We start from the raw sequence: 12,363 nt of genomic DNA on the forward strand, positions 1-12,363 counted from the left end.
ACACACACACACACACACACACACACACACACACACACACACACACTTTACCTCTCTTTGCCTGACCCCTTCAATCCCCAGCAAAGTGTCTGCACACTCCATTTCTTCCTTTTGTACTCTGTGAGACTCTGTTTTATAACCTATAATTTCATGAACTTCATATCTTTCATTTGGACTTCATGTCTTTTTAGTGGTTTTTCTTGTCGATTTTCTCATGCTTAAGTGCTAAGGGTTTTTTTTGTTGTTGTTGTTGTTGTTTTCTGTTTTTGTAAGAGTGTGTTGCCAATAGTACTCACATATGCCATTGGCAACTATCTCTCTGCTAGCATTCACTTATTTCATTTTTTCTTATTTTCTACTCATCCACTACGGAAGCCAAGAAGGTTCACTTTTATCTGCTCTGAGCTCTGCCTCTATGCCCTTGAATGTTTCTGTATCCTTATGCCTCCCTGTCTTTTCTCTGTGTCTAGAGCTTCACTCAGCTCTCTTTGCTCTGGGTAAGATGAGACCTGCCCCACTCCATACCTACCGTTATAACATACTGTCATTATGTAATACGTAATATACAATATATATTATACAATATACCTTATACTTTTGAGATTTATTATCAGAGCGAGAGAGGATTTTTGCTACACATTAAGAAAAACACACTACTTAAAATACTTGAAGACATTTACTGGTTTAGATGTACTATAGATATGCCCCGGGACATATGATCTGTGTCTCCCTGGGGCACTGCCCAATCCTGTCTTGAATTTAAGATGAAGGGAAGTTCTTCAGAATTTGGTTGCTGCATTTTCTCAGCACTCTGTGAATTCTTCCTCTGGCAAGTTATTTCCCTGGCCTTTATTTTATGTGGCTTTGTTCTTTGGTTTCTCTCCAATGTGGCATTGTCTTGTTGAGCTCTCTGGTTCTCAGATGGAGGTTCTGAGCATCTTCACAGGGGAGGTCTGGATCTTGTGTCCCTAGGAAGTCCCACAGGTGTCTTGTAGTGAATGCATGACCACCAGGCCTACAGCTGGTGTTGATCACCTGTCTGAAGGCAGATGGTCTCCCTTCATCTTCCTCTTATTCCCTGGAGGTCGGCTTTCCCTGTAGACCCTTGGGCAACAAGTCACACACCCCAGTAATTGCTTTTGCTGCTGTGCACAAGGTTGTGTTCAGCACTTAGATCAGGTCTGGACATCTTCAGTAACACACAACAGAGAGAGTGAGAGAGAGGCTGATTTGGATTCATGGATCTTTATTGTGTCCAGGACACCACTCTTGACTCAACTCTTTCATTCTTCCTGAATGTCTTCTACCAAAGGCCTGTAACCAGAAGCTGTGTGATGTGATGGCCGTGGGTGTGGTCCATGCACTCTGAATCTGGTAGGAGAGGGGTAGACCAGGAGGCAGAGGTGGGGCAGGTCTTCCTAGAGTATGTGCACATCTCATGTGTTTCCTTAGACAAAACACACCTGGAATACTAGTCTGTGCAGGTACAGCTCTTTTCAAGAAAAGCCAAGGGGAGGGACACCTGGGTACTCAGTCAGTTAAGTATCTGCCTTCAGTTCAGGTCATGATCCCAGAGTCCTGGTATCAAGTCCTGCTTCAGGCTCCTTGCTCGGCGGTGAACCTGCTTCTCCCTCTGCCTGCCACTCCCCCTGCTTGTGCTCTCTTTCTCTGTCAAATAAATAAAATAAAATAAAATAAAATCTTTATTTATTTTTTAAAGATTTTATTTATTTATTGGAGTGATACAGAGAGAGAGCTAAAGAGCACAAGTGAGGGAGAAGGAGAAGCAGACTCCCCACAGAGCAGGGAGCCCGATGTGGGGCTCGATCCCAGGATCCTGGGATCATGACCTGAGCCAAAGGCAGACGCTTAACGACTGAGCCACCCAGGCGCCCCTAAAATAAAATCTTTAAAAAAAGAAAGAAAGAAAGAAAACCCAAAGGGAACAGAGCTATCACTTTTCCAGGCAGGTTGTGGGAAGTTACACTCCTCCCTCAAACTCCACATCCCAGAAAATAAAGAGGAATCATGAATAGTCACAATGGCAACAGTTTCCAGTATGAGCTCTTCTGAAGCAGGTTTTGGAGAGACAATGATATACTCATTCTCAGGCTTGCTGGAATCTAGATTGGTCAAGTTCCTCTGGATATTCCTAGTTTCTGTTTCCTCTTTTCTCTTACTCAGCCTTGACCGTGTGGTCCCTCACTACTGACAACACTAGGTCTCCCGTTCCTTTCTTCTCAGGGCTAAAGTAAATCATACTGGAATACTCCAAGACCAGGTCAAGTCTGGCCTCCACATGGACCATGGGCAGGTCTCTTAGCCTAACTCCACCTCACTTGTCCCATCTGTAAAGTGGGGATGACACTAACTGTCCTGCTTACCCCAGGGTCTCGTGAGAGTATCAAATTAGACAGTGCCTATGAAAATATGGTACAAGTTGTAAAATATTGTGCAAATATGTGTGGGTAAAGCGGGGCCTTGTCCCTTTCAGGGATCTGCTTAAATGGAGGGACATGGAACGGGAAGGTCTGTGTTTGCCCCAGCGGCTACCAAGGAGACCATTGCGAGAACAGCGTCCCGATCTGCAACAATGATGGCCACTGGGATGGGATCAAGTGTGTGTGCACTAACCTCTTCCAGGGGCCGAAGTGTGAGGAGGTGGTCCCCAGCATTGAGATAGGTGAGTAAGACCTCAGGGCCCTGCTCTCCCCAACACTGGGCCTCCATTCCTGTCCCTCTGCATGTCCAGGAATATGGCCTCTTCTGGGGGCAACCATTTTACTCAATGGTAAGAAAGTTGAAACATTAAAAAATGAATAAAGCAAGAAGGTATAGTTTGGAACAAAACACAAATTTGACACAGAATTTTACCATAAAATACACCTAAGATAAATGAGTGTGTGATGGGGGAGAATACAAAAAGTGTGTGGAATTCTCATAGAGAATGTAGGACCCGAGATCCCCTGGGCTCAATTCCAAAGCCATGAGGAGTGCGGTGTACTCCCCACCCTCCAAGGGCACTCTGGTGAGACCTGAGTGGGGGGTCGTGGGTGGTGGGCCCAGGCCACTCCCCTGCCCAGGGAAGAATTGCTGGAGTTGTGGGTCTCCTTGGGAGGGAACTCGGGGTGAGGGGTTGGCTCTGTCCTCAGTAAGTGGTGCTCCTGTCTGACCACCTCAGAGCCTCCACCAGAGACTGTCTCTGCCCAGATGGAAATGACCGTGACAGTGACCAGTATGGAGTACACCAAAGAGCTAGAAGACCGGAATTCTGTACAATTCCAGAACTTCAGTGAGATATTCACAAAAGAGGTGAGCCTGGGAATGCAAGTCCCCGTGGGCCACTCTGTTCTCCCTAGGGAGGAGTCTCTAGAGGTGAAGAAAGCAGCTGAGGGCTGTTCTCTTGTTATAGGCTTGTGAGTTTCTCAGCTCATTCTTTTCCTCAGGGTTTGCCAGAGAGCTTGTGGAAAGACAAAGCAAGTTTCCATGAAAGGGGAATGGGGGCCCCATGGGTGGGGCTGGTCTCTGAGGAGGGACTGCTCCATCGGGACAGTGTGGACTCCTGACAGGGAATGGGGGAACACAGCAGGTGTTGGCCTTCCTGAGTTCCTATGGAAAGACCTGGCAGGCTCCAAGTTGGGGCCTGTGGGATGACACTGTGACCTCCTTGCCTTTCAGATGAACATAGTTTATCTTGGAATCCCTGAGTATCAAGGGGTCAACATCACAAGGCTGTTGTAAGTATCTGTGGCTCCTGGGAAGAAAGTCTTTGGAGTGGAAGCAATAGTCATAATTATAAAGACAACTGTAACTCTGCCTCTATATTAGTTGGCTAAGGCTTTCATAACAAAATACCCCAGACCAGGTGGCTCAAGCAACAGAAATTTATTTCTCATGGTTCTGGAGGCTGGCAGTCCAAGATCAAGGCGTTCAGTGGGTTGGGTTTCTTCTGAGTCTCTCTTCGGCTTGTAGACAACTACCTTCTTGCTGGGTCCTCACACAGTTTTCCTCTATTCAAGCATATCCTTGGTGTGTCTTTGTGTGACTGAATTTCCTCTTCTTTTTTTTTTTTAAGTTCTTGTTTATTTTTTTTAACAATCTCTACATACAACATGGGGCTCGAACTCATGACCCTGAGATCAAGAGTCACATGCTTTTCCAACTGAGCCAGCAAGGACCCCCCCCAAATTTCCTCTTATAAGGACACCACTCAGATTGGATTAGGACCCACCCCAACAGGCTCATTTTAACTTAATCACATCTATAAAGGCCCTATCCCCAAATACAGATGCATTCTGAGGTACTGGGGGTTAGGGCCTCAACACATGAATTTTGGGGGAACACAGTCCAGCCCATAACACACTCCAAAAACTATGGTTTCACAATATATTTTCAAATTTTGAAGCTCTAATCACCCTGTGAGTGAGGCCAGCAGGACTGTTCCCTTTGCACAGATGAAGAAACAGAGACCTAGAGACAGGCATTGAGTTGCCTGAGGGGTCATTTACGGAGTGGGAGAGCCAAGAGCTCTCACAGAAGTCCTCTTATGCTGGAGACACTGACACACAAGAACACCTGCAGGTTACAGCTTGTGTGATGGACACCCCACTTGTCTTCAGAGATGAAGCCCAATAACTTAACTCGGGAGGAAACCCCAGGGAAAAGTGTCCAAGTCGACAGGTGGCCGGTATTCACTCTTACTCACCTCCCACAAGATTCTGCCCCCACAGAATCTCAGCCCCATTATCAACCTCGACTTTTTGAAATGTTGAGAATGGTGCTGGCCAATGAGGTTCACAGGAGTTGCCCAGCCTCCCCCAGATCATGAGGGAGCTATCGTTCCCATGGTTTACAGAATCGTGATAATTTTCAAGAGGAACTTAGAACCAGTAGGGAGGAAGTTGCACAAAAATCACAGGGAGGGGAAATGTGTCTGTCAGCCTCTGTTTTTCTTCCTCTCTCAATTGTGTTGAACCCAAACCTTCTCTCTCAAACAAGAGAGGCCACCCCAGGTGGGACCATATGGGCTTGCCATGCCCCCTCCTTGTGGTCTGTGAGCACAGCAGGTGCCCCGTGTCTGCTTTTCAGCAGCTCAGCTCCCCTGGAAGAGAAAACCATTTTTCTTTCTGGTCCTAAAACTTCCTCTCTGGGTTTGGCATGTGCTGACCCCGTAGAGCTCTCTCTTTCCCCTGGGGATGGGCAGTCTGTGGGTGCAGATGTCATCCTTCTTCTCTACATGTCTCTCTCTATCTCTCAGGCAAGAGAGGGAGGACAGGCTCTGTGGATCAGGTATTTTTACATTCCTGCTGGGTTTTCTATCTATGTTACCACCTTTGGTCAGATAAGAGGAGACAGCTGGGCTCTGAGGGCTCCAGAGAGATCTGGGAGTGGGCAGATAGGAAGTGAGAATCATTCACCTCGGAAGTATGGAAGGAAGAATCCTAGGAACCATCTATCCTCATGTTACAGAAGAGGGAACTGAGGCCCCATGGGGCCAACTGCTGGTCCAAGATCAGCCGGCTACTCAGGGTCAGTGTTGGGATTTCCTCCTGTACCTCATAGCTCCCACTACACCTGCGTGGCCTTGATAAAGCCGTCTTTCTCCGTGGGAGCTTTCAAAACGGGGACTGAGGACAGTGATGGACTCTGGGAGATGCCAGATGCCACCACCACATGGGTTTCTTGACCACATGTCTTTATTGTGAAAGATGGCTTTGAGCTACAAGATCCTCTGGTCCCCTCTAACTCATTCTAGAGGTTATTTGAATTCCACTCTTCTATATGTTATATACTATGAGTATAATTATTATCTCATTTAACTTTATTATTCTGTATTATTCTATTCCTTATGTTGTTCAGGAGTAAATCCACACTCCCCCAATCTTCTATTTATGTTTGAGCCTCTGAATATAGTGGTAAGGAGAAAGCAAGGGAAAAAGAGTGCTTTGGGCTTCCATTACTTAGGAATCTTGAATTGTGAGCATGGGAAGTCTGGACTTGTTGCTGTATTTTTAAACCCAGAAAGCTCATTCCTGGGGTGTAAATAATCTCTACACCCACGTGAGAGAGAAGTAACTTGCATTCTAGAATAAGATCTTATTGACTTCCAAGTATTTCTGATCCTGTTTTGCATACACAGAAGATGTACTGCTTTGGGGATTTGGAGCTAGGGGAGAGAAAAGGAAACAAATGGAAGCTGTTAGCGTGTCTGAAGTCACGCTTTCTTGGTGGCCTTGCCCCTGGCTTCTCCTAGCTCCTAAGCACAGAGTAGGAAGAGACTGTCAGCTAGAATTTTAACCTTTTAGGTGTCAGAGATTCATTTTAGAATCGACACAAGTGTATGTGAGTAGAAAATATGTACATATGAGCTTCAAATCTGTGCATGCTCTTAAGAGGCTCACAGACCTTCTGCAGCCTTCCACCTAGCAATTTTTGAATCCTGTAAGAGTCTCTGGTGTCCTCCTACCTCTTGAGGACACCTTGCCGGCAGCTGCCCAGTCTCCTGTTGGAATGCATCTGATGACACCTTGAGGATGATCTTCCATGGTCCCATCCCTCTGTCCATCTTTGCCCTTGAACCTTCCGAGACTTCCACACAGAGCTGCCTAGAACTTAACCTTTGAGACAGTTGTCAGAGGCGCAAGTCATGGTTTGAGTCCTGTGGGGAAGTGACTAGCACTGTGCCTGGAATGAGCCTTCACCCAGGGGACTCCGAGTCATCACTTCAACCATCTTCCCCCAGCTCTGCCTTCCCATGGGGACAAAGAGGGCATATCCTGCCTGGGAAAAGGGGTTGGAGAAGTGAGCACCTATTATGACCTGGGAGGATGCTCATGGATATCTTTTTCTCTCCTCAGTGCTGGCAGTATTGTGGTAGAACATGAAGTCATCCTGAAGACCAACTATACCCCAGAATACAAGGAAGTTTTAACTAAGGTCACCCAGGAGGTGAAGGAAAAAATCCAGAATGTAACCAAGGAGCAAATAAGCAGAAATAATACCTGCAAATGTAAATTCCTAGGCTCCTGGGAGGGGCTTGAAGGGGTCGTCAAGGAATCTTTAAGCTTTGTCATCCTTGGGGTGGGGGAAGGGGGAAAGGCAGGTGTACACGCAGGCTACATCCTGTGGGGCACCAGTCTGCGGGGAAAGTGAGAATAAGCATGGCTTGTTATGCGGAGAAGATTCTTCTGAATGTAATGAATAGTGTGGGACTCTTGGCAAAGGTGCATGTGGGACGAGACATGGGGAGGGCACAGGGCACTTGAAGGGTCATTATTCTGGAGAGCTAGGCATGAGGCTGGCATTCCCCGTCTGCAGGGATGGGTTTCCCACCACCCCTCATCACAGCCCCTCTCCCCACTCCCCTAACCCCTACTAAAGCAATCTGTTTTAAGGGGCTCTATGTGTGTCCATTCACAGCTGTACTGTGCTACAATACGACTGCCACCAAGGTGCAAACGGTCACAGTTACTGAATACGACCCTGCAAGTAGGTGACTTGGTTGGGGGGCCTCCAGGGAGGGCAGGGGAAGGCAGACCGTGTGCCTGGTTGCCTAGTCACTGCAACTTCTCCATTCCCCACAGAGGAATGCCGGGAGAGGGCTGGAGATGATTACGCTGCCTACTTCTTCGTGGAGTACAAGGAAGAGAAACCGAACTGCATCAACCGCTGTATGCCAGGCTTCAACAGATCCCTGAACTGCAACTTCGGGAAGTGCCAGCTAGACCGCAGTGGCCCTCGGTGCTAGTGAGTGTCCCTCCCCAGCCTGGCTCTGTCCTTCCTCCCCACCCTTCAAGACCTTGCCTAAAGGCCAAGTCATGGAGTGGGTCCTGGCCTCTCTTGAATGCAGGCAGCCACAAAGGACCCATGTAGCCAGAGCCCCAAGGCCAGGTCCAGAACAGGCCTCAACAGCTCTCCTCCCCTCCCCGGGGTTTGTGCAGTTGAGACTAAGGACTGTGCCAAGCTCTAAAGAAACAGAAGGAAAGCCCCAGCTTCAGGAAACTCCCAGTCAGATGGGGAGGATAGAACCTTGCTTCCAGGGGGAGACCATACTGATGAAATGAGAAGGTGACCCACCCACACGGGGAGGGTGGAAAGCCTGTAAAAGCCCGAGTCCCAGGCTTTGCCCACTGAAATGAAATCAAAGAGCAATCAGGGGGAAGAAGTCACACATATGCAAAGGCCTGAGCAGATGTTCTGGTTCTGGGAAAGTTTTCTGAGCGAGGATTTTGCAGGCTGGTGTGGGGAGGAGAGGAACAGGGCTTAGAAAGGGTATCTCCAGGGAGGGGAGGGAGCTTCGGAGGCAGAGTGTATGCTGGGGATCGGGGATGGGGATTTGCTTTTCCTGATAGAAAGGGAAAGGCTGAGAATGTGATGGCTAGTGTGTGGATAAAAAGGTTGCTGTTGGGGTCTCAAGTTCCTGGGTACAGCCCAGGGCAGCACCAGAGGTGGGCCAACTGCTCTAGATCCTGGGCTGCAAAACCTAAAACTATTGGGCTGAGTATTGGGCCTCTCTTAGGCCCATGCCGTGGAAGCTGGACTTTACCTCTGTCCGTCCCCTCAGGGCTCCTCGTTCTGGACCCCAGCAATGTCGTTTTCACCCTCTCCTCCTCTTCTGCACTCATGGGGTCAGGGCTGGATCTGAGGCAGGGAGATTGTGGGTGTTGGCTGCCCCTGACTCAGAATCCTCCGTCTCTCCATCTGCCCCCTCTGTCCATCTCAGCTGCCTGACCACGGACACTGACTGGTACAGTGGTGAAACCTGTGAGTTCAGCACCAAGAAGAGCCTGGTGTATGGGCTTGTGGGGGCAGCTGGTGCCATAGTGCTACTCGTCCTTGTTGTTCTCTTGATGTTCATGTTCCGTTCCAAGAAGGAGTTGAAAAGGTGAGTCACTGCTGCTACCTCTCCCATTTGCCTCCAGCTCCTCTTCCTCCTTTTCTGATCCCTCTGCCCTCAATCATTCATCCTCAGGGTGGACAGTGGGAGAGCGGAAAGGAGGGACATAACCAGTCCCCAAATCCTGGTTCGCTGCTCATCACGGAATCTCTCTGGTGTTTCTGTCAATAGGCAAAAGTCTAGAGTGTTTCAGTTGTATAAGTGGCATGAAGAAGATGGAGGACCAACCCCTGGAACTTTCCGAAACATTGGCTTTGACATCGATGAAGGTATTGGAAGTCCTCAGTGCGCTCAAAATGTTTCAAAGTGTGGAGACACACATGGGAGGCACACGGGAGGACTTAAAAGAGCAAAGAGAATAGTATTTTCATCTCTAAAACATTGGGTTCCACATTCGTACCCCTATTTCCACCTCTGGCTCCTGCAAAGCCCTGGATGAAGTGTAGGCATGGGCACAGCAGAACTAGATCACTGGGGGGCACGAGTTGCTTGATGGTCTAGATTTCTCCAGAACACAAACCTGCCTATGTGGACCCGGATAGGCACCTAAGAGTAGGTGAGCTCGCTGGTAGGTGATTTATAGCTCAGACAAGTGATTAACTGCAGATTTTGTCAGGTTAAATGTATGTGTTAAAATTTCTACAGATTGAGTCTTTGCATTCCAAAGAAGGGAAGAATGGAACGAGGAAACCATTTCAGTCAATCCACAAAAAAGCAAGAAAGGGGGAACAGATGATAAGGAAAGAGATGACTAATAGGAAGCACAAAATAAGATGGTAGAAAATAGGGTGCTGGGTGGCTCAGTTGGTTAAGTCTCTGCCTTCGGTTCAGGTCACGATCCCAGGGTCCTGGGATCGAATCCTGCATTAGGCTCCCTGCTCTGCAGGGAGCCTGCTTCTCCCGCTCCCTCTGTCTCTCTCAAATAAATAAACAAAATCTTAAAAAAATAAAATAATCTACCATAACAACAACAACAAATATAAGTGGATTAAACACTCCAGCTGAAAGAGGGAATTAAAAACAAAATCTAGCTATTTTCTGTGAATGAAAGGCAGAGCAAAGATGAAGGCATAAGCATGGAAAAGGACAAAAAGGAGAAATACTAGCCCTGCAGTGGGTGGGATTTATAGGGAGAGATGGGAGATTGTCTTCCTAACCAGCTGCTTCCATGGGGCTTTCTTCCCTTCCAGCTCAAGATGACGCCATCCACTTGGACTCCATTTATAGTAACTTCCAGCCCTCCCTGGACCACATAGATTCTGAAACACAGGTAAGAAAGGCATAGATGAAGCGCTCACCTCCCCCTGCCCTGAGACCCCATATCCTCTCCTACCATGGTAAGATCTTCAGGAAAGCGAAGTCATGTTTATGGTTGTTAGTCTGGGTGACATCTAGGTCTACATTGCTGGGAAATGAACATTAACTTGGGGTGGCAGCAGGTGGAGGAGAAGGAGCTAAGCAGCAGGGTGGAATCTACCTTCTCTAGATACCTGAGGTTCCAGGTTCAGAGATTTCTTTCCACTCTAATTTTTAATTTTCAAACCCACATAAAAGTCAAAATAGTAATGCACTAAATACCCCGCCTAGATCATCAATGTTTAACATGTTGCTACATTTTCATTATATGGCAAGGTATATATATACATATATGATATACATACCCAACAAATTTTGCTGGACCATTTGGAAGTCAGTTGCAAACATTATGACATTTGATAAAATGATAAAAGTGATAAAACACTTCAGTACACACCCCCAAATCCCACTAGCATTCCCAATAAGTTGATAATTCCACAATATCATCCAATATCCATTTTTCTAATGAACCCAAAAACATCTCTTATTCCATAGTTTTTTCAAATATGAACAAATTTCACTCACTGACTTTTGTTGTGTCATGTTGGTCTTTTTAATCTAGAACTGATTCCTACCTTTTAAATATATTTATTTTTTTAAGAATCTAGGATGATTGTCTTAAGGAATGCCCCACATTTTAAATATATCTAATTATTTCCTCATGGTGTCCTTTACCTTGTCCCTCAAGCCTCTGTACTTCCTATAAACTGGCAGGCCTGGAGGCTTGATTAGACCCAGCTTAGACATTTTTCTTAAGCATATGTCAGGGATAATGCTACTGCATCACCTCAGGGGGTACATAATGTCAGGATGTCCCACTATGATTGAGGCCAAGATTGGCACTTGGCAAGAAGTGACCACTCATTGATTGCCACCTTAATTTTGTTTCAACTGGATGGATGTTCCAGGGCAGAAGAAATGCTCTCAAAGTATTCACACTTCCGAAGAAGTATGATTGGATTCATGCACCTTTCTCCCTAGGGAAAGCCTTGGGGCAAAGATAAACTCCTTAGCTAGAATGCCTTGAAAGCTACTTAAGTTAGGGGTAAGTTGGGGGAGACAGTTGATTTGTACTAGATTCTAAGCTGAGCACTTTCCCAGTCCCAAGGCTCTTATGTTTCCAAATCCCAGGTTCCTTATAAACCCAGCCCTCACCTGGTTCTCTCTCTCTCTTTCCAGATCAAAATTCAGAGGCCCCAGGTGATGATGACGTCAATTTAAGGCAGTTTCACATGGAGCTGTGGGGTCTGGGAGTGAGGAGAGCTTACTTTGTCTAAGCCTGATGGAAATTTTCCCCATTGACAGCATTCATGGAACCAGATGAAAAACAAAACCTGTACCAAGGAGGAAGGGGGGAGAGAATACAGTGCTAGAAAACTCTCAAATACAAACACCATGGAAACTCCGATGGGCTTCTTATGATCTCAGGCGAGGCGCTCCTGTTCATACAGGGAAGTTCTTCCTCCTGCCTGCCTTGTTTCAGCACCAAGGACAGCATCTGAATCACCTATTAACCGGCAATCACTTAAACATGGGACTGAAATTTACGTTATACAAAACCTCTTGCAAGACTTATTGTACTTCATTTTCATAAAAAAATGTTTTAAACGATTCAGCATTTTCTTGGAGTATATAGGATTATAAGTATTTTAAAAGTTCTAATATTTACCTATCGGTTCTGATTTTTTATTAGTCCATATAATATATATTTCTAATAACTAAAAACAATAAAAGCAAATTTATTAAATTTTTCATGGTTCCCAGTTCTTTCTTCAGCTGATACCCTATACTGGTTCCTGTTTCTCACTTGCCAAGCTCTCTCGCCTCCTCTCCCTCAGGATGTAGGGTCTGATGAATTTGGCCTCAAGATGAAAAGAAGAAAATCTACAGCCAGAAAGTGTACCATTCTTGCTCTTCCCCAGCATCACTTGCTGGCCACTGAAGATGCCATAAAGCAAGACTCACACATACTCCCATGATACTGGCACTCCCAACTGGGAGAGAACCAAGTTCTTCTTCTGGAAATGGGCTTACGTTTCTTTCCATAGATTTGCAGAGATAGAGTCTTGGGTTTTATTTCCAGCTTTCTCACCCACTCCCTGTGTTAAGTC

At 46.5% G+C, this 12,363-nt stretch overlaps 1 protein-coding gene across 1 annotated transcript; it reads left to right on the forward strand.

The window, feature by feature from the left end:
- Positions 1 to 1,358: 1,358 nt before the first annotated feature.
- Positions 1,359 to 11,990, forward strand: MUC17 (mucin 17, cell surface associated). Its single transcript, XM_073884189.1, has 11 exons — positions 1,359 to 1,374; positions 2,495 to 2,683; positions 3,182 to 3,312; positions 3,679 to 3,737; positions 6,858 to 7,009; positions 7,420 to 7,488; positions 7,584 to 7,746; positions 8,723 to 8,884; positions 9,068 to 9,165; positions 10,087 to 10,166; positions 11,432 to 11,990. Exons 1-11 carry the CDS (start codon positions 1,359 to 1,361, stop codon positions 11,471 to 11,473), a joined length of 1,161 nt encoding a protein of 386 aa, XP_073740290.1. The 3' UTR covers positions 11,474 to 11,990.
- Positions 11,991 to 12,363: the final 373 nt, after the last annotated feature.

This window comes from Callorhinus ursinus, unplaced genomic scaffold (genome assembly GCF_003265705.2).
Source record: "Callorhinus ursinus isolate GAN/ISIS: 27379988/994484 unplaced genomic scaffold, GSC_fseal_2.0 scaffold55, whole genome shotgun sequence".
Taxonomy (NCBI): Eukaryota; Metazoa; Chordata; class Mammalia; order Carnivora; family Otariidae; genus Callorhinus; species Callorhinus ursinus.

Coding starts and splice junctions, on each gene's coding strand:
- MUC17 (XM_073884189.1), top strand. Junction 3,313..3,678: donor GTGAGATATTCACAAAAGAG/GTGAGCCTGGGA, acceptor CTTGCCTTTCAG/ATGAACATAGTTTATCTTGG. Junction 7,489..7,583: donor TACTGAATACGACCCTGCAA/GTAGGTGACTTG, acceptor CATTCCCCACAG/AGGAATGCCGGGAGAGGGCT.